At 37.0% G+C, this 19,149-nt stretch overlaps 1 protein-coding gene across 1 annotated transcript in view; it reads right to left on the bottom strand.

Annotated features, from left to right (window-relative positions):
* Positions 1–1,062: 1,062 nt before the first annotated feature.
* The window catches only part of LOC132383101 (WW domain-binding protein 2-like), a 63,563-nt gene continuing 45,476 nt past the window's right edge, over positions 1,063–19,149 (bottom strand). The window contains exons 5-8 of the mRNA XM_059953897.1: positions 15,389–15,640; positions 12,463–12,561; positions 6,018–6,094; positions 1,063–5,352 (exon numbers count right to left, since the gene is read on the bottom strand). Of these exons, the coding sequence (XP_059809880.1) occupies positions 5,305–5,352; positions 6,018–6,094; positions 12,463–12,561; positions 15,389–15,640 (476 nt within the window). The 3' untranslated portion in view covers positions 1,063–5,304. The remainder of the gene's footprint in view (positions 5,353–6,017; positions 6,095–12,462; positions 12,562–15,388; positions 15,641–19,149) is intronic.

The following is a 19,149-nucleotide window of genomic DNA, read 5'->3' as shown; positions in this document are numbered from 1 at the left end:
CCTATTTGTGTGCAGTATCTCTCCACAGTGGGCCCATCCACAGCTCCAGCTGTAGAAAATGGTCAGTCAGGAAACACAAGAGATTCTACAGTTGCTGGAAATCCAGAGGAAGAGAAACAATGGTCAGCCAAGAGTTGCACTTGACACACCCACTGCACGCGGTCTCTCACATTGCCCACAGACTGCTGGAGCAGGATTCCACTATCATTCCTTTGCACTTGGCATTACTGTCCTCCCATTTTCAGCTACACGTTGCACTAAAACCCCTCTATTACACTACACTTTCAGGGTCTTTAATTTACACTAGCTACTGTAAGTTGCAGTCCCTGAAGGAATTAAAAGGTAGAAAATACCCACCGTGAAGGGTCTCAGCCCAAAACATTGACAGCTTATTCCTTTCCAAAGATGCTGCCTGATGTGAGGTTTCTCCAGCATTTTGTGTGTGCTGTTCAAGATGGCCAGTATCTGCAGAATCACTTCAGTTAATGATTTAATATTCCAACTTCTTTTATTCATTGAAACACAGCCCTGGTGCAGACAGCTGGATTTAAATTTCAAATAAAAGATGACAATTTTCAGCACAGAAGGCAGACCTGTTCAAAGTGTCACTTGAATCTGCAAGCTTCAGTGAAAACAACACTGCCTGCAAAAACCAGCTTGGATAAGGCGAGATAATTTGGGATATTTAAAATGATAGGTAAATGTTTGAAAGATCAGAGAAACATGGGCTGCTGAAAACTATAAATGAGGCTTGGGGCAGACTAGTTGTGATCATATAGAATGGCAGGGCTGGTATGATGGGCCAAGTTGTTTACTCCTATTTTGTTATGCAAGAGGTCAATGATAGAGGTGCTGACAGGTTGAAGAAGCATAGAAAGGATATGTGCACCCCAAAGTACAAGTGTGAGTTGCTGTAGTAAGATCAAAGGTGTAAAGTGGTTGGATAATTCGCATCAGATGTGAACGCTCAGGAGACCAGTACAGGATGCACCTGCTCCACGTAACACACAACGAAAAATTTTTCCTCTTCCAGCATTAAGAGATCAACTCGTCTCCCAAAGGTACTGCATGCTCACATTGCACAAGTGTTTTTATTTGCTTATGAAAGCACTTATTAACAAGTAGTAAAGCTTTATTGAAGCATACGTACATACAGAATTATACACAATGAGTAAACACATTCATTTTTATAAATCTAGCAGGTCACTCAATTCTCCAGTTAGTACAAAAGTACAGATTAAATAAAGAGCAATGCATTGTTTATTTCCCTCAGGTTTTATTACATTGGTCACCTTTCTTTAATTTAAGCATATTGCTTTAAAGCTGTCACACTTGTTTTTGCGGCATCTCAGATTCAGATGGGTATATACTCCACGGTCTTTCCTTTCAAATTTTGATTAATATTTGTTCAGTTTACTGCATCAATACATGGTCAAAAGCAAAGATCAAGTTAAAAAAAAACTAGCCAACTTACATAAAAATCAGCATTAAGAAAATAATCAAAGAACTTCCTACCAATTCAACAATTCACAGAAATTCTGTATTTCAAGTAACACAAGGGAATTGGAGAATACCCAAGTATTCCAGAAATTTTTAACTACAATTGAAAGTTCTAAATTATTTTTCCTTTCCCACAATATAATTCACTATTTTACATTGTATTTTACACACCATTTTAACATTTCTAAACAATTACTTTTAAGTGGAAGGACATGCTAACAATTGGCAACACATTTAAATTTGTTTTCTATAACCTCATCTGTGTACCTGAACTGATAAATATCACATGTACAGCTGCAATTTGGGAAAAACTGATCAGTGGAAGCAAATAAATTGTAGGAAGTCTGAAAAGCTGCTGGAATTTCCCCTACTTCAAGGCAGATTGTTTTGTTTGAGTATATCAGGATTGCAGATAATTTCTAAATATTTCCCCCAGAAAGTCCCATTTACACAGTTGTTGGTCTCAGAGTGACTCTGGCAGCAGTAACTTTAGCACAGATGGTTTTGTGTTCTCAGGAGTTGGATTTTCCTTTATCCTCGAGTTTCAGGTTGACAACAATGATATCCGTATGGTGATAGGAACCAGATTAACTCTGAAATCAGTGTAAAACAGGATGCAAGGTGCAGCAGCCTCAACGTGCATTGTGCAAATTTCCTGTTACATTGTGTGAAAGGAAAGTTGGTGAACTCTTCCTTCTCCCTTCTCAAGAAAATATATATAATAAAGAAATATTTTTAAAAACTAACAACTCTTTTAGTGGTTTTGGAATCTATATGAATATCCATAAATTTACAGTATGAATTAATAGCCATGCTAAATGCCTACTTTATCCTGCAATCACCCAACTGCAACAGTTGTAAACCCAATACACAGCAGAATTATTTCCCAAGGTCTAGAGAAAAAGTGTGCATCTTCATTCATTGGCTTGTTTAACTAGTTATGACCACTTGCCAGTGCTTAAAATAGTTCTCCAGTTTAGAGTGCTTAAATTACTGGTGTGGTCTGTACCATTATTAATGAAAGAAGCTACTGAACTGCTTTTAGATGGAAGTCTACTAATGGTTTTAACTAAGAACTTGCCAAAACACCACGATGCCACATCATTGCTAAAAAAGGACCTATTAATTTTGTTTTAAAAAACCATTAAATTCTGTTCCTTTCAGCTCTTTGCCAAAGATGATTACTGTAACTATCAACATTACATTACTCAGCTATGATTGAGCTGTATATTCAATACTTTTTAACTATGAAGTTCAGCAGCAATCAAACTGAAGTTCTCAAACAACCCCATTTGCTTATTAATTTAGTCCCTTTGGTATTCTCAGAACCAGAATAAAATTAGAATGCACACAATGGGCCAAACATGTTGCCTTTCCCTGCTGTGGCAGCATTTCAATCACACTTCGTTCTGTCACTTTGTGTATTATTTTATCCTCATCAGTAAAAGATATAAATATCAATTTTTAATTGAAAGAGTTGAGATGTTTAGTAATTTTCTTTCAGTGTATATTAAAAAAAATCAGATGTAAGAACATCCTACTTTGAAGGGACACTGCTTCCAAGAAGTCAGGCAGCACTTGTAGCTAAGTAAAGGAAAAATAAAAGCCATACCAGCGCCTCTTGCTTTACCCCCACCATCATGACGTGCATGGTTAATGGTACAAAAGTCTACAGAAGTGTAGCAATGATTAATTTTCTTAATCATTTTGCTTTGGAAAAATATTAACAGAATTCAGTCTTCATCCTCCATCTATTTCTCAGGGTGCCTCCCTCCTTGTGTTCCTTCGTTCTCCCACACACACAACTGCAAGCCAAGGTGGCACTGGTTACTGAGGTGCTCATACAGAGGAGTTGACAGGGAAATGAGAGAGTAGTCCAAACTGATCAAACCTCTGGGGTAACCATATCAATTGCTCAGGATTTGTCTTTGGGTGACTAGATGAACAGGTGTTGATCATTTTGATCAGTGATCTAGACAATGTACTACTACCAGGTGAGTGTTGAAATTCCCTCCAATACAGAAATGATTTATGCAGACCTGCAATATGACCATGTGTGAAACACCTTACTGGGCTTTCATTGTTATTTCAAACAGATTAGTTACTAAAGTTTTCTAATAGTTCCACCAAGGTATCCTCCATTGAGAGGATAATCACCAAAGCTGAAACAGATGAAAAAAAAACACTCCAATTTACCTACTTCATAATTAAATTAAAAAAAAAATTAATTATCCCATCAACACACACAAAATATTGGAGAAAATGAGCAGGCCCAAATATCCCTTGACCAGAGTTAGTTGGTAAGCTTTTGATCTATTCAATGAAATTTACCAGAATGCTTCACATTATGCCTGTGCCCTGGTTGCCTTTATCTGTAACTGTAAAGCTCTAGCCATTCCCTCAAAATGACCAAATACTATATCTATCTACTAACAAGTTACAGAATCTTTCTGGAAGTAACTAACACAGTACATCATTCTTGAAAATTAAACAAGCAGTGTCATGGAAGGACAAAAGGTGTCATAAATAAAGTCAAGACCCAGCTAGCTAAGTAATGATGGATCTTGTGCATGTTGGTTCCAGCAATGAAGGGAACTGAACATCAGCAGTGGAATTATGGATTGCGTTTTTCCAATCTTGTGTGTGTCTAAATGCACCCTTTAGGCCCATTCCACAAACTGCATAAAATATGACTGGTCATCAGTAACGGTGGGGACAATGCAAAGTGATGAATAGGATTCAAATTCCTGGAAGTTATATTCCTTATCTATAGTAACTCAAACTGTCACGTGGGTACTAAAATGTAAAATTTAGAAGCAAGATACAGCAAATGTTGAAGCTTAGAAACAAGTCAATCTGATTTTATGTTCCTCTCTAAGAAATTACAATAAAACTTTTGTGAAGTAGGTTAGACAAATAGTACAGAATAACTTCTCCAATCCCCTCCTACTAAGCTGTAAAAATATTTCTTGGTAATATTCTAAATAATGCTGATATTATCTAATTTCTGAAACATGAAATATTTTATTTGTTACCGAGAAATTTAAATAAAGGATCTTGATACATCAAACATCAAAATCTCAAAGCCTATTGAGTGATGACTGGCTAATGAGTATAGCTGTGTTATTAATTTATTTTCACAGGCATTACTTAAAATAGCATTGTGGTTTTGTAGGAAAACGTTGTTTCTGTTGGTACTATACAAAATAATTTCAATAATTTGACATATTTTGAATATTATCATATTTACAAGCAATATTTTTGTATTAATTAATACTGCTTTCACAGTCTAAACAGTTATAATACCAAGGGCAATATTCCAAAACTGGGATTTGTCATATTAGTTTAATGTTTTCACCCCCAGGTTTGTCCAGAATTCCTAAAGGAATAGATCCTGTAGAGCTTAGGCAGACATGGCTCAAGTAGAATCACCAGAGTAGATTGATCAATTTCTTCCCCCAACACCTGCGTTCTATGGTGACAATATATGGAGGTCAGAGGTTTGGAGGCAGATTAAATTCTGAAAGGCAGGGGAAGTCAAAGAGAGACAACAAGGAGTAGGAAAGAGACAGTATACAATGGTGTAATGTAATGGCCACCTCACCTACTTCAATGCACAGGCCATCTGTGCAAGGACGCCACCATAAGATGCCTGCAGTCCAAGACTCACTTCCTTAGCTGGAGGACACAAGGTGGAAAGAGATGGACTGGGTCAAGTCTAATAAAAATACAGCATCTAACAACACACTTTTTAGAAAGTAAATCATTCACAAATAGTTGGAAGAATAAGAACTTCAAACAGGTTCAGTTCTTCTTCTTTTCCTCTGCTGGGGTATATGGTGGGGGCTGATCCTGTAAGAGACAGATCCATTTTACTGTTGGACTTGAACAGTGAGATAGTCATAAAATATGGTTTTGCATGAATGCGGTACATTTTTTGACATCTTAAAAGAACCAACAGGAGTTCTCATAAACAATCCAATTGCTAAAAGGCATGTATTTAAACACATATGTTCTTGGACAAATATTCATTCTAGGATCAGATGCTATGATCTAGAAATAGGAAGATCTGCAGTGAGCTCAGAAGCAGTTTGGTGTTAAGAAGTCCATATACAAATAAGTAACTTTTCATCAAGGCAGTTGCAAGCTGCTAGAAATAGTAGTGTTTGGATTAATCAATATTGTAAAGCAAGACTCAGATTGTACATTCATTTGCAGATACAAAGGATCTTCTGCCTACCACGACGGAAAGAAAGTGCTACTGAATTTCTGGCTGTACTCTCAATCTATATCTCTGTGACATAAGCACTTGAAGACATTGCCGAAACTTTACATTTGCCACACTAAATCTTGTCAAGACCAATGGATTAGTGTAAATAAGAACAACTTTCATAATGTAACTGTGGATTGCTTATTACCAGGCAAAGTTTACTTTAGTGCTCAACCTGGGGAAAACTTTGATGGATAAGAAAACCTGAAGTTATAATGCTTCAAAAATGAAGACAAAGAATTCTTACCATTGGCATGTACACACTGTGAGGGTTGCATGGGTTATAGTAAGCGCTAGAAGCTGCTTCTGCTGCTTTAGCTCCACCTAAAAGATGAAAAGTTTTAATGTAACTTAATGCAATATATTTCTTCATACTCTTCCACAGATCAACTGAACCCCTTCATCTTTCCCTACTCAAGGAAACACTAAACATTCTGCCAGCAAATACAAAGCCCTTTCAACTTCAACTTAACAGAAGAATGTTACAGGGTTTAAAAGATTAGGCTGTCCCAGATTTCCATTTCACACTGCAAGACCCTACAAAGGGTTGAAAGGACTGCTAAGAGCAAGGGCTCCCAGCCAGGGGTCCACACACCTCTTGATTAATGATAAGACTTCAATGCATAAAAAAGGTCGGAAATCGCTGGTCTGGAGGAATATTATTTCATTTGGTGGTATACAGTTTGTGAACCCTTTGTAATGACCCAGTTTTCTGAATTAATAACTCATAAAATTGCAGAAAACTAAGGAATTGCAAAGGATTCACAAACTTCCTTGCAACTGTAAATTATACACTTAAATGACAATTAACTCAAAGTTGAAATGATATGTACTATCAAAGTGAATTACTGAAGTCATTTGGATAGTTTTTAATACATTTTCTACATCGCTACAGATAAAAAACCCAGATCAAAATGAAGAACATTGATACAGTGCAAAAATAAACATAGAATAATAATATGGTACAAAAAAAGATAAAAAAAAAGAGAAAGCACCCAAATTGAAGACATGTAAAATTAGTATCCGCCCCAGGCCCCGCAACAAAAAAAAAGAACTCCAGACCAACCACAACACAATATAGAGAGTATAAATCAGGACATTCAAACCCCCAAAACTGTAAATACAATTAGCAACAGAAGATATTAATGCCTACTACCAAAAAAAAAGGAGCTGAAAGCAAGGGACCAGGAAAAAAACCTTAGTTAAGAGGAAGGTTATGAAAGTACTCAATAAAAGGTCCCCAGACCTTACGGAACTTTATATCCGAATTAAGAACTGAATAATGAATTTTTTCAAGGTCTAAGCAGGACATAATATCGTTAAGCCATTGAGCATGCGTGGGCAGGGCAACATCTCTCATCTAAGGAGGATTAAACGTCTAGCCAGGAGAGAAGCAAAAGATAATATTCAACACTTAGTCGAACTCAGACGTAAATCTGTCTCACCCCAGAAACCGACCAAAGCAATTAAAGAGTTAGTTTCTAGGTGGTGATTCAGAATATACGATAACGTTATGAAGACATCTTTCCAAAATTTCTTCAAGCTAGGACAAAACCAGTACATATGAATGAGAGAGGCCTCGCCCCTTTTGCATTTATCACAAAGCGGACTAATGTTAGGGTAAAATCGAGATAATTTAGATTTAGACATATGGGCTCTATGAACAATCTTAAACTGTAAAAGGCAATGGCGAGCACAAAGAGAGGTTGAATTAACCGATTTGAGAATTGAGTCCCAAGTCTCATCGGATAAGGAGGTATTTAAATCATGCTCCCATGCCATTTAAATTTTATCCACATGGGCACGTCATAAGGCTGCTAATTTATCACAAATAAATGATATTAAATCTTTATCTAGTGGATTAATAGAAAGAAAGAAATCCATAACATTTTTCTCAGGCATTTCAGGGAAGTTAGGAATTAAAGGATTAATAAAGCGTCTAATTTGGAGATATCTAAAAAAAATGAGCATTGGGCAGATTGAACTTAGCAGAGAGCTGTTGAAAAGAAGCGAAGCGATTATCAATAAAAAGATCTTCAAAATGTCTAATGCCCATCCTATACCAATCATGGAATACTGAATCATATGTAGTAGGTAAAAAAAAAGGTGATTATGTAAGGTAGGGCTAGAAAAGGAAAAACCATGGAAACCATAAAATTTCCTAAACTGAGCCCATATACGCAAAGTGTGTCTAACAAGAGGACTAACTATTAATCTGGACAAACTACTAGGGAGTACAGAGCTAAGAAGTGCAGAGATAGATAAATCTTTAGTGGAACTCAACTCCATTGCCACCCAATTAGGGCACTTGGGTTGGCCGTGGAAAAAGACCAAAAGGTAGCACAACGTATATTGGCTGCCTAATAATATAAATGAAAGTTAGGTAAAGCCATGCCACCCTCTTTTTTAGATTTTTGGAGATAAACTTTATTAATTCTAGAGCGCTTATTCTTCCACAGATATGACAAAATAATACGAGTCTAAGGAATCAAAAAAAGATTTAGGAATAAAAATTGGGATTGATTGAAATAAATATAAAAGTTTAGGGAGAACATACATTTTAACAACATTAATACGACCTACCAAAGACATAGATAGAGGTGACCATTGTAACAGACTCTGCTTTATAGTATATGAAAGATTGGCAAAGTTTTCACGGAAGAGATCTTTAAACTTCCTTGTGACTATAATCCCAAGATAAGTAAATAGATTATGAACTTCTTTAAAAGGGAGATCACGGAATGTTAATTCTTGTGCTTCTTATTAATTGGGAAAAGTTCACTCTTATGTAAATTAAGTTTATAGCCAGAGAACTGGCTAAACTGATCAAGAAGTGAAAACATTGGAGGTAAGGATGTAGACGGATTGGAAAGAAAAAGTAATAAGTCTTCAGCATAAAGAGAAACTTTATGCTCAACACCCCCTCTCCAAATCCCGGTCAATTCAGGACAATTTCGAAATGCTATCGACAAAGGTTCTATAGCCAAATCAAAGAGAAAGGGACTTAAAGGGCATCCCTGACGGGTGCCACTCTGACTGAGGTCAAATTTTTCTAAAACTGCAAAAAGGTAGTTCCACACTATACGATCAAATGCTTTCTCCGCATCGAGGGAAATAACACATTCAGGAATCCCAGTTGGAGGTGAATATAAAATGTTAAATAAACGCCGAATGTTAAAAAAAGGAAGACAATTTTTAATAAAACCAGTTTGATCCTCAGAAATAATAGAGGGAATAACAGTTTCTAATCTATAAGCCAAAACTTTGGCCAAGATTTTAACATCAACATTAAGCAAAGAAATTGGCCTATACGAGGAACACTCTGTTGGGTCTTTACCCTTTTTTAATAAAAGAATAATAGATGCCTCATTAAAAGAGGATGGCAATTGTAATTAAATGAGTCAGATAATACTGAGAATAACTGAGAGAAAGAAGTGAAGAGAATGATTTATAAAATTCTACGGGGAACCCATCAGGTCCAGGAGATTTCCCTGAAGACAATGCAGAAATTGCAAAAGATATTTCTTCTGATGATATAGGCGCATTAAGTTTAGCTTTAAAATCAGATGAAAGCGAAGGAATATTCAGATTATTTAAAAAATGATCAACAGAGATATTCTCATTCAAAGATTCAGAGGAATAAAGTTGAGAATAAAAATTTTTAAATGCGTCATTGATTTCTCAGTGCTCCGATGTAAAGTCTCCATTCTCCTTCCGGATCTTTGTAATATGTTGTTTGGCTTTGGAACGCCTCAGCTGATTGGCTAGAAATTTACCAGATTTGTCACCATGAATATAAAAGTGACTCTTACTTTCAAGAAGTTGGCGTTCGACAGGTTGAGTAGACAGAAGATTAAATTTAGTTTGAAGTTCTACATGCTTCTTGTATAATTCAGGATTCTTAGTTTGAGCATACAGTTGATCCAATTCTTTAATCTGATTAATGAGGTCTAATCGATCTGCACAGGACTTTCTATTAAGATTTGCTGTATAGGAGATTATTTGACCCCTCAAATATGCTTTCATGGCATCCCAGACAATCTGGGATGACATTTCAGATGATGTATTGGTGTTAAAATAAAAGGTTATCTGATCCTTAATAAATTTTAGAAAATCATCATCCGATAATAAAGTCGAGTCAAAACGCCAGTGTTTATTCCTCTGAGGGAGACCAGGAAAATTTAAAGACAAAGTAATTGGGGCATGGTCAGAAATCAGTATGCTCTGATAATCACAAGAATAGACAAATGGAATAAGTTGATTATTGAGTAAAAAGTAGTCAATTCTAGTAAAGGTATGGTGAACATGTGATAAAAAGAATAATCTCTCTCAGTAGGATGAAGGAAACGCCATATATCAGAGATACCATAATTAGAGAGAAAAGAGTGAATAGCTAAGTCAGATTTAGTAGGTAGTCTAGTAACAGAGGACGATCGATCCAAATTAGGATCTAACCAACAATTGAAATCGCCACCCAGTATATGAGTTTAAGTCTGGTAGTGAGGAGAAAAAATGTTCAAAAAAATTAACATCATCAAAATTGGGAGCATACTGGTTTGCTAGTCCAACTTTAGTATTATATAATTTACCAGAAACAATAATAAAATGGCCTTTTGTATCAGATATCTTATATTGGAGTTCAAAAGGAATATTTGAGTTAATAAGGATGGAGACCCCCCCCCCCCCAAAGCTTTGGCGGCAAAGGATGAATGAAAATGCTGACCCGCCCACTTTGACAAAAGCCAAGAATTATCAAAACTACGAATATGAGTTTCTTGAAGGAAAGCAATGTCAGCTTTGAGTTGTTTAATATGTGAGACCTTCCTTCTTTTAACAGGGTGATTCAATCCCTTTACATTCCAGCTCACAAGTTTAAGTGTATTAACCATTATCAATTGTTACTGCATAGAAGGCAGCAGGCATATAAAAAATCAAGCAGTACAATAACAGTCTGGGAGCAAAAATGTAAACATAGATCCGTAGAATCAAAACAGAGACATGTCCTGAGTAACAAAGGAAAGCAAAAGAAACAGTGAGTCATGTTGTAACTGGAGAACCTACCCCAGCCTCGCAACCCAAAACTAGACGGCTACCAAAAAAAGCAGCTAGCTCTACTACAAAAATTAACCCAAATATGACTTCCAGTTCTGAGTCGTTAACAACAGTTCCATATGAATACTATAGCAAATAGTAACTAATTTATGCACTAGAAAACAGAATTACAAATAGGAACAACTTCAACAGAAGTATAAAACTTAATACAAAGAAAATCAGAAAAAAACCAAAACTAACCTACCCGCGAAAAATTATAAAAGATTAAAAGAAACAAAAGGGAGGAAAGGGGGAAATTATAGATTCGAAGAGAGTACTTATCAACCATTTACAGAAAAAAAAAGCAAAACTTAAACAATGTATCAACCAACAGGGAGGCCTTCAATAAAAATTCCAAACCTCCAAAACAAGTTAGAGTTAATTGTAGATCTCTATAGATAAAGTTATACAAAAATAAAATAGATTACACAAGTACAATCTAAAAGTCCGCAGGGAAACATTAAACTCAGATTATCTATTTAGAAAAAATGCACCAAGTCCAGGGAGAAACTGACTACAGCCCTTAGAGTTTCAATAGATAATGTCTGAATTATTCAAGTAAAGTCTGAAACCGGAAAAAATAGTTTTACTTCGAGAAGTACTTATCAACCATTTTAGAAGGTCAGACTGGTTCCAAAGAAGACGGGGTGGCCGGAAGACTTCCAACAAATGCCTCAGCCTCCTTCACTGACTTAAACCACTTATATTCTCCAGTAGTAAGCGTAATTCAAAGATCGGCTGGATTTTGGAGAGAGGGTCTGAATCCGCGATCAAAAAGCACTTTCATTACACCTTTAAACTCAGCACGCATCTTCAGAACCTGGGGGGCAAAATCCTCCACAAAACGAATGACTGTATTTTGAAAAGCAAAAGTACCTCTGCGGCGTGCCTCCATAATCAAACGGTTTTTCACCTGGTATTGATGAAAGCACAAAATTACCAGCCGTGGATGGGAACCCAGAGTTGCACGAGGAACATACATCCTGTGAGCCCTTTCAAGCTCAGGTGGAGTTGGAAGAAATTCTTTCCCAAAAATCTCACAGAGAAAATCGGAAAAAAATTTCACGGGAGAGCCCTGTTCGGTGGCCTCTGGCAAACCAAGAATTTGTAGATTGCAACATCTGCTCTGGTTTTCAAGATCCACCATTTTGGAAAAAAGTTTACTATTCTTCTCCTCTAGGTTGGAGCAGAGAGTTTCAAGATATTGAACACTGCGTTTTAAATCTTCAGAAGTTGAGTCAATGCGAGATAAATGTTCAGCATGTTCATCCACTCTAGCATTGATCCGATCCAATTTGAAATCCAGCTGGTTGAAAGAAGTTCTAAATTCCTTTCTAAAATCCATTAAAATATCTTGTCGATGTTGTTCCAAAACAGTGAGAATGTCAGCCGGCAAAGCCGTAGAAGTTTCCTTTTTCCTGGTTTTAGTACTTTTGGTAGCCATTATAAGATAGATGTGTTCGCAGGCAGGTAAAAGAGACCTGATAAAATACCTAAGGTTTAAGAAGGGAGACATATAGTGCAAAGATAGGAAGAATGATGGAGCAGAAGTTCAGAGCAACTAAACAGTCCCCATTTGGATCTTTTTAAAGTGTACATACCAGGCAATCCTTGGTCAGCTACATTGGCTGATGGAGGTCCAGGATAAGGCGGTGGTGGAGGCATGCACATATCCATTGCAGGAGCAGATGGATGGGGACCTGAAATGACACATTTTACATGTGTATTAAAATAAATCTAATTTATTTCTTCCTACGGCAGTATAATCCCAGCATTGGTAAAATAATTGTTTCCAACAGACTACGCAGGTATAAATGCAAAACTCATACAGCCATAGAAATGTTCAGCACAGAAATAACCTTTTCAGCCCAACTTGTCCTGCCAATCATGATGCCTATCTGCACTAATTGCATTTGCCCACATTAGGCTGTAGCCCTCTACAGTTCCCATTTAAGATTCTATTTGCAGATACCACTAAATGTGTTACAGGGGTATGGATCTTAATCAGCTGAATAAGTGGGCCAAGGAACGGCAAAAGGAGTTTCATTTGGATAAGGGTGAGGTGTGGCATTTTGAAAAGTCAAATACACCTATAGCTTTCACAATGACTGGCAGGGCCCTGGAGCCCTAGAAACCACTGTAGAACTTTGGAGGGGGACTTTGGACCTCTGCACTTCCTGTTGCCTTCGTAAATCAGCCAGCATAATCAAAGGCCCCACCTAACCCAGACATTCTCTCTTCTCCTGTCTTCCACTGGGCAAAAGAAGTGCAGTTAGAAATTGGCAGTATGACGCTGTGGGCATCGCTGAGTTGAAAGAAGATCACAGCTGGGAGCCAAACATTCAAGAATACACATCGTATCAAAAGGACAGGCAGGGAGACAGTGAGCATGTGATGACTTTGTTGGTAAAAAATGAAATCAAATCCTGAGGAGGAGGTGACATAGGACCAGAAGATGCAAAATCCTTCTGGGAAGAGTTGAGAAATTGCAAGGGTAAAAAGACCCCAATGGAAATTATACACAGGCCTCTCTGAACATTAGCTAAGGAGTGGGCTACAAATTACAATAGGAGACAGAAAAGCTTGTAAAACAGGCAATTTAACAATGGTCATGGAGGATGTCAATATGGAAGTAGACTGGTGCTGGATTTCAAAAGCAAGAATTTGTGGAGTGCTATGAGATGGGTTTTCAGAACAGTTAAGATATAGGAACCCTTAAGAAGCAGTGATCATAATATCATAAAATTCATCCTGTAGTTTGAGAGGGAGAAGCTAAAATCGAATGTATTAGCATCATAATAAAGTAAACTACAGAGGCCGGAGAGAGGCCAAAGTTGACTGGAAGGGGACATGAGCAATGGCTGAAATTTCCGGAAGAAATCTGAAAGTCCCAGGATCATTCTAAAGCAAGGCAACCATGACTATCAAGAAAAGTCAGAGACAGCATAAAAGCAAAATAGGGTGCAAAAATTTGTGAGAAGTTAGAGGGTTGGAAATTTTAAAAACCATCAGCCATTTCTCTTTATGACAGGGATGAGTTCATAGAAAGTACTTTGTTTGTTAAGTTTCATAATTTCCCAAGATTGCATTATGGACATTTTGGTAGAGTTTATTCCCGTGTGTGGCAAGTGCTGTGCTATTTACTATAACGAATAAATCAAAGTCATACTCTGAAGTGTGAATGCTGTTAAGTAGGAATGTGGGAGTGTGAATTGGGAACAGATTTACTCAGGGAAATGCACAAAATGAAACGTGGAGGTTGTTTCAGCGGGGGGCACCTGCTTGGGGTTCTGGATAGGTTTGATCTCTGAGGCAGGAAAAGGATGGTAGGGTGAAGAGCCAATGGCCTTTTCGCAGAAGTTGATAAACTTGCCTCTACATTAACAAAGAAAAATGTTGTGAAGTGTTAAGAAGAAAACAAAACACCAAGAGCAACTCACAAAGAATATTAAAATAGGTGACAAAGTTTGGCGAGGAGATTAAAGAACCTTATAAAGGAGAAGACAGGGATTTATGGATGAATTCTCATAATTTTTTGTGTGGGCTGAGAAAGACACAGTCTGCAAGGATGAAATGGTGAAAAACAGAGTACAAGACACTGACATTACAGGAGTATAAAGGGCTTAGAAGGTTGTGGAGCTAGAGGAGAGTACAATATTAGTCTGGGAGGTGACAGGAGGGCTCTGGTATGAAAAGTATGCTAATTTTAAAATAAGAGCAATTAGATGTTCTATGCATTTTCAGAGATCAGTTACATGTTTAAAGCAATTGTACAACCAGTTCTTTTAACTACTAACATGCATCCTATGAAACAAGGGTAAAAAAAATGTGAGACATTTCAGTGGACAAAGCCAAAAACTTACAGAAGCTGTATTTAACCCTTAAGTACAAAACTGATTTTTGAAGACATTTGCAGAAAAACTTTCAAACACTCCCCATCAACAGGGAAGACTGGTGGATAAATTGACTCTAACCTCTGTGAACATAGTTATTTAATCACAGCAGATTAGCAGGCATCAGGTTATCCCCAGATTACACCAATGAACTCCTTTCCTCAGACTGTATGCATCATTTGAAATTAACGCAGAGTGCAGTAACCAGGCAACCAAGACACCAATGACTTTTCAGTTTTTAAGCCCGGTTTCCAAAGTAATATTCTGGATAGAATTTGGGAGCAACTTGAGATGTGTGGAGAGTGGAACATTGTTGGGATGGTCAGGTAACTTTGAACCTACAGTTCCAAAACTCTCCAACAATATTAGTTTCTCTCAGCTCATTTCTGATCTCTTCAAATTCAAAAGAAATTTAGCCAATTACACCCTTATGGTTGTATTACATAACTATTAGAATTGTTGACGGCAAATCAGATGCACCTTGATCTTTTATCTTCTAGCAATTCTTATACTTCTTTAGCTTTTATAAAGAGGAAAGAACACATTCATTAATACTTCTGCTACTACTACTGCAGAATCAGCTGACTGGCCTTTAGCACTGCCACTGCCTTATCAGTAAGCTTTTTATCTTTACCTGACTGTGGTGCAGGCATTCCATAAAGGTATCCCATTGACGTTTGTGGTGGTCCATAACCTCCATTCAAAGGAGGAGGCTGATATGGATATGGACCGTTCCCTGCATAAGGTCCATTTGCTGCATAGGGTCCATTCGCTGCATACGGTCCATTTGCTGCGTACGGTCCATTTGCTGGCGCAAATCCAAAATTCATAACCCCCATTGGTTCATATCCAAAAGCATTGTTCTGTATGGGAGTACCCCTAGAAGCTAACAGAACAAAAATAAGTCAATTACATTTTGCAGACAACACAGGTTATTGCAATAAAGAATTAGTCATAGTACATTGCAACCAGTGCACCCTGGAAAATTAGAGTATGATTGATTTTAACAAGTATATTATAACAACGGTATATTTCAACGGTATATTATAGCATTACTGAATCCATGTGCAACATTGCTCTTCAAATTGAGAGGTGTCTACAAAAGACATCATTAAAAAAATCTATACAAAACTCAAACTATAATTTTTGTACTTAAGAGTATATAAATAAAAATGTAGAATTGACACTATTCTATGTTGATCATACAGGCCATATAATCAAATTATAGTTTACCTGCTAGAAGTACAGATGATTGTTCTATTACTCCAGCCATTTCTTTTTAACCATTACATGACATGAATAGTCAGAGAAAAGTACAGCATAGAAACAGGTCCTTCAGCCCATCTAGTTAGTGCCAAACTATTTAAACTACCAATTCCCATTCACCTGCACTGGGACCATAGCCCTCCGTACTCCTACCATCCATTCACATTTCTTTTATTTTTTTTGTAATTTACTTTTTTATTGAAGTTCATCATCAAACATTTCCATAAGATGTATTTCAGACATTGTACATATATATCACAAATCTCCACAAAGTATTTATCTGAGATATACACTTATAGAAAAAAGTGGAAAGAAAAAACAAGCAAAAGGAAAGAACCATGTACAAGTAGGGGGTGATCTTTTTTTTACAACAGATTCATTGATATGTAAGAATAAAATCAGGCCTATGAGGCATTATGTAGTTAAACCATTTTTCCCAGTATGAATCAAATTTTTCCAGCTTATGATTAACAGATGCTGTTATCGTCTCTATTTTGTAAATGTCCATTGTAATTTCCATCTATGTATTTAAAGTTGGGCTCTCCTGTGATAACCATTTCCTAGTAAGACTTTTTTTTACCAGCCACCAACAGTATATTCATTAAATATTTATCTCTTTTCAACCATTCTTCAGGTATGTATCCAAAATATATGGTCTTACTCTCTAAGGGTATTTCACATTTAAAGATGTCTTGTAGGGCATTGTGTATCCCCCTCCAATAGTTTTTGATAACAGGGCAGTCCCAAAAAATGATAATGATTTGCATTTTGATTTCCACAATTTCTCCAGCAAACAGGGAGGTTACTACCATAATGGGATTTCTGAGAGGGTGTAATAAAATATCTTATCAAGTTTTTCCATCCAAACTCCCTCCATTTCTGGGAACTGGTACACTTCCATTGATATCTCCATATTGTTGTCCATTCTTCCTCAGATATAATTATCCCTCCTTCCTTCTCCCATTTTGTTTAATGTATGAAGTCGAATGTGCTTTAAGGTTTGACAACCCCTTATACATGCTTGAAATGATTCTACTACCATTATCTGAATGATATGCTTTTCTAAAGAGCTCTATCAAGCATGTATTTGCCTTGGTTACATTTTTAAGCGTCTTATTAACATATTGTCGCATCTGTAAATACCGATAAAAATCTTGTTTTTCTAATAAGTGTTTCTCTTTAAACATTACAAAACTGAACAGTGTTTCTTCTTTCATTATGTTGCAAAGAACTGTTATTCCTTTAGCTGTCCAGTCCTTAAATCTAGCATCCAATTTATTTGGTGTAAAATCCGAGTCATATGCATACCATTTAAGAATTGCAATATCTCCCTCTAGATTATATTCTTTTATAGTAGTTTTCCATATTTTAAGAGTCAATTTCACCCATGGGTTATCAATAGTATTTATGTACCTTTGCAGGTTGTTATCAGCGAAAATTGCTTGTATGGGGATGGGAAGTACCCGCTCCTCAATGTTTTTCCATTGAGTGTCATATGATGGGTTGCACCAACATATCACAGCTCTCAACTGTGCTGCAAAATAATAATCTCGTAGAGAAGGTAGGCCCCATCCCCCCTTTTCCTTTGTTAATTGAGAAGTTATGAGATGAACTCTAGGCCTTTTACCCTGCCAAATATACCTTGATAACATCTTGTTCCATTCATTGAATTGATTTTGATTAATCTCTATTGGTAGGGTCTGAAAGAGATATAACAGTCTGGGCAGTATATTCATTTTAATAGACTCAATCCTTGAACTGAGACTGAGAAAAGGAATCAGGTTCCATCTTGCCACATCTTGCTTAAGTTTTTTTGTATAAAGGTTGATAATTACATTCTGATAATTTTTCCAAACCTTTTGGCATAATGATGCTCAAATATTTGAAAGACTCTGTGTGCCATGCCCAGGGGTATCGATTTTCAATTTCTCTTGGTGGGCTATAGTAATATGAACGTAATTGGGTTTTATCTATGTTGATCTTGTATCCTGATAATTGACCATATTGTTCAAAGGATTGCATCAATTTAGGCAAAGAGTATGTTGGTTGCCCTAGATAGATCAAAATGTCATCTGCATAACAAGCCAATTTATGCTCTGTCCCTTTAATAGTAATTCATTCACATTTCTTTTAAACGTTGAAATAAGCTCGCATGCACCACTTGTGCTGGCAGCTCATCCCACACTCTCACCACCCTCAGAGTTTCCCCTCATGTTCCCCCTTAAACTTTTCATCTTTCACCCTTAACCAATGACCTCTGATTTTAGTCCCATCCAACGTCAGTGGAAAAAGCCTGCTTGCTTGCATTTACCCTATATCTCTATCAAGTCTCCTCCCAATCTTCTCCATTCCAAGGAATAAAGTCAGAATCAGAATCAAGTTTATTATCACTGGCATGTGACGTGAAATTTGTTAACTTAGTAGCAGCAGTGCAATGCAATACATAATCTAGCAGAGAGAGAAAAAATAATAAATAAAACATAATAAACAAGTACATCAATTACGTATACAGGTGTCCCCCGTTTTTCGAACATTCGCTTTACGTCAGCTCGCTGTTACAAAAGACCTACATTTGTTACCTGGTTTTGCTAACAGAAGGTGTTTTCACTGTTACGAAAAAAGGCAGCGCGCGAAAAAGGCAGCGTGTAAAAAAAGGCAGTGCACGCCGAGCAGACTAGCTTCTCCCCCGGAACTGCATTCTAGTCGGCATTGCTTAAACACGTGCCAGTGAGCATCTGTGCTTTATGTCGATTTATTTTGTGCTTCCGTTAGCAAGATGAGTTCTAAGGTATCGGAAAAGCCTAAAGGAGCGTGTAAGGGTGTCACACAGCGTAAAACTAGACATAATAAAGCTTTTCGATCGTGGTGAACCAAGTAAGGATATAGTGAGTTTGGCTAAGGGTTTGTGGAAGTTGACAAAGATGATGTTGAAGAGGTTTTGGCATCCCATGACCAAGAACTGACAGATGAAGAGGAAAGAAGAAAATTGAAGCTGAACACAGTAGCGAACGGCCCAAAAGTGAAGACGTTCAGGAACTGAACGGGAAGCAATTGCGTGAGATTTTCGCTGTGATTGACAATGCTGCAATGATTGCAGAAAAGAATGACTTTAATTTTGAAAGGGTACGT

Source organism: Hypanus sabinus, chromosome 29 (assembly GCF_030144855.1).
Source record: "Hypanus sabinus isolate sHypSab1 chromosome 29, sHypSab1.hap1, whole genome shotgun sequence".
Taxonomy (NCBI): domain Eukaryota; kingdom Metazoa; phylum Chordata; class Chondrichthyes; order Myliobatiformes; family Dasyatidae; genus Hypanus; species Hypanus sabinus.
This window is presented reverse-complemented; position numbering and strand designations above follow the sequence as displayed.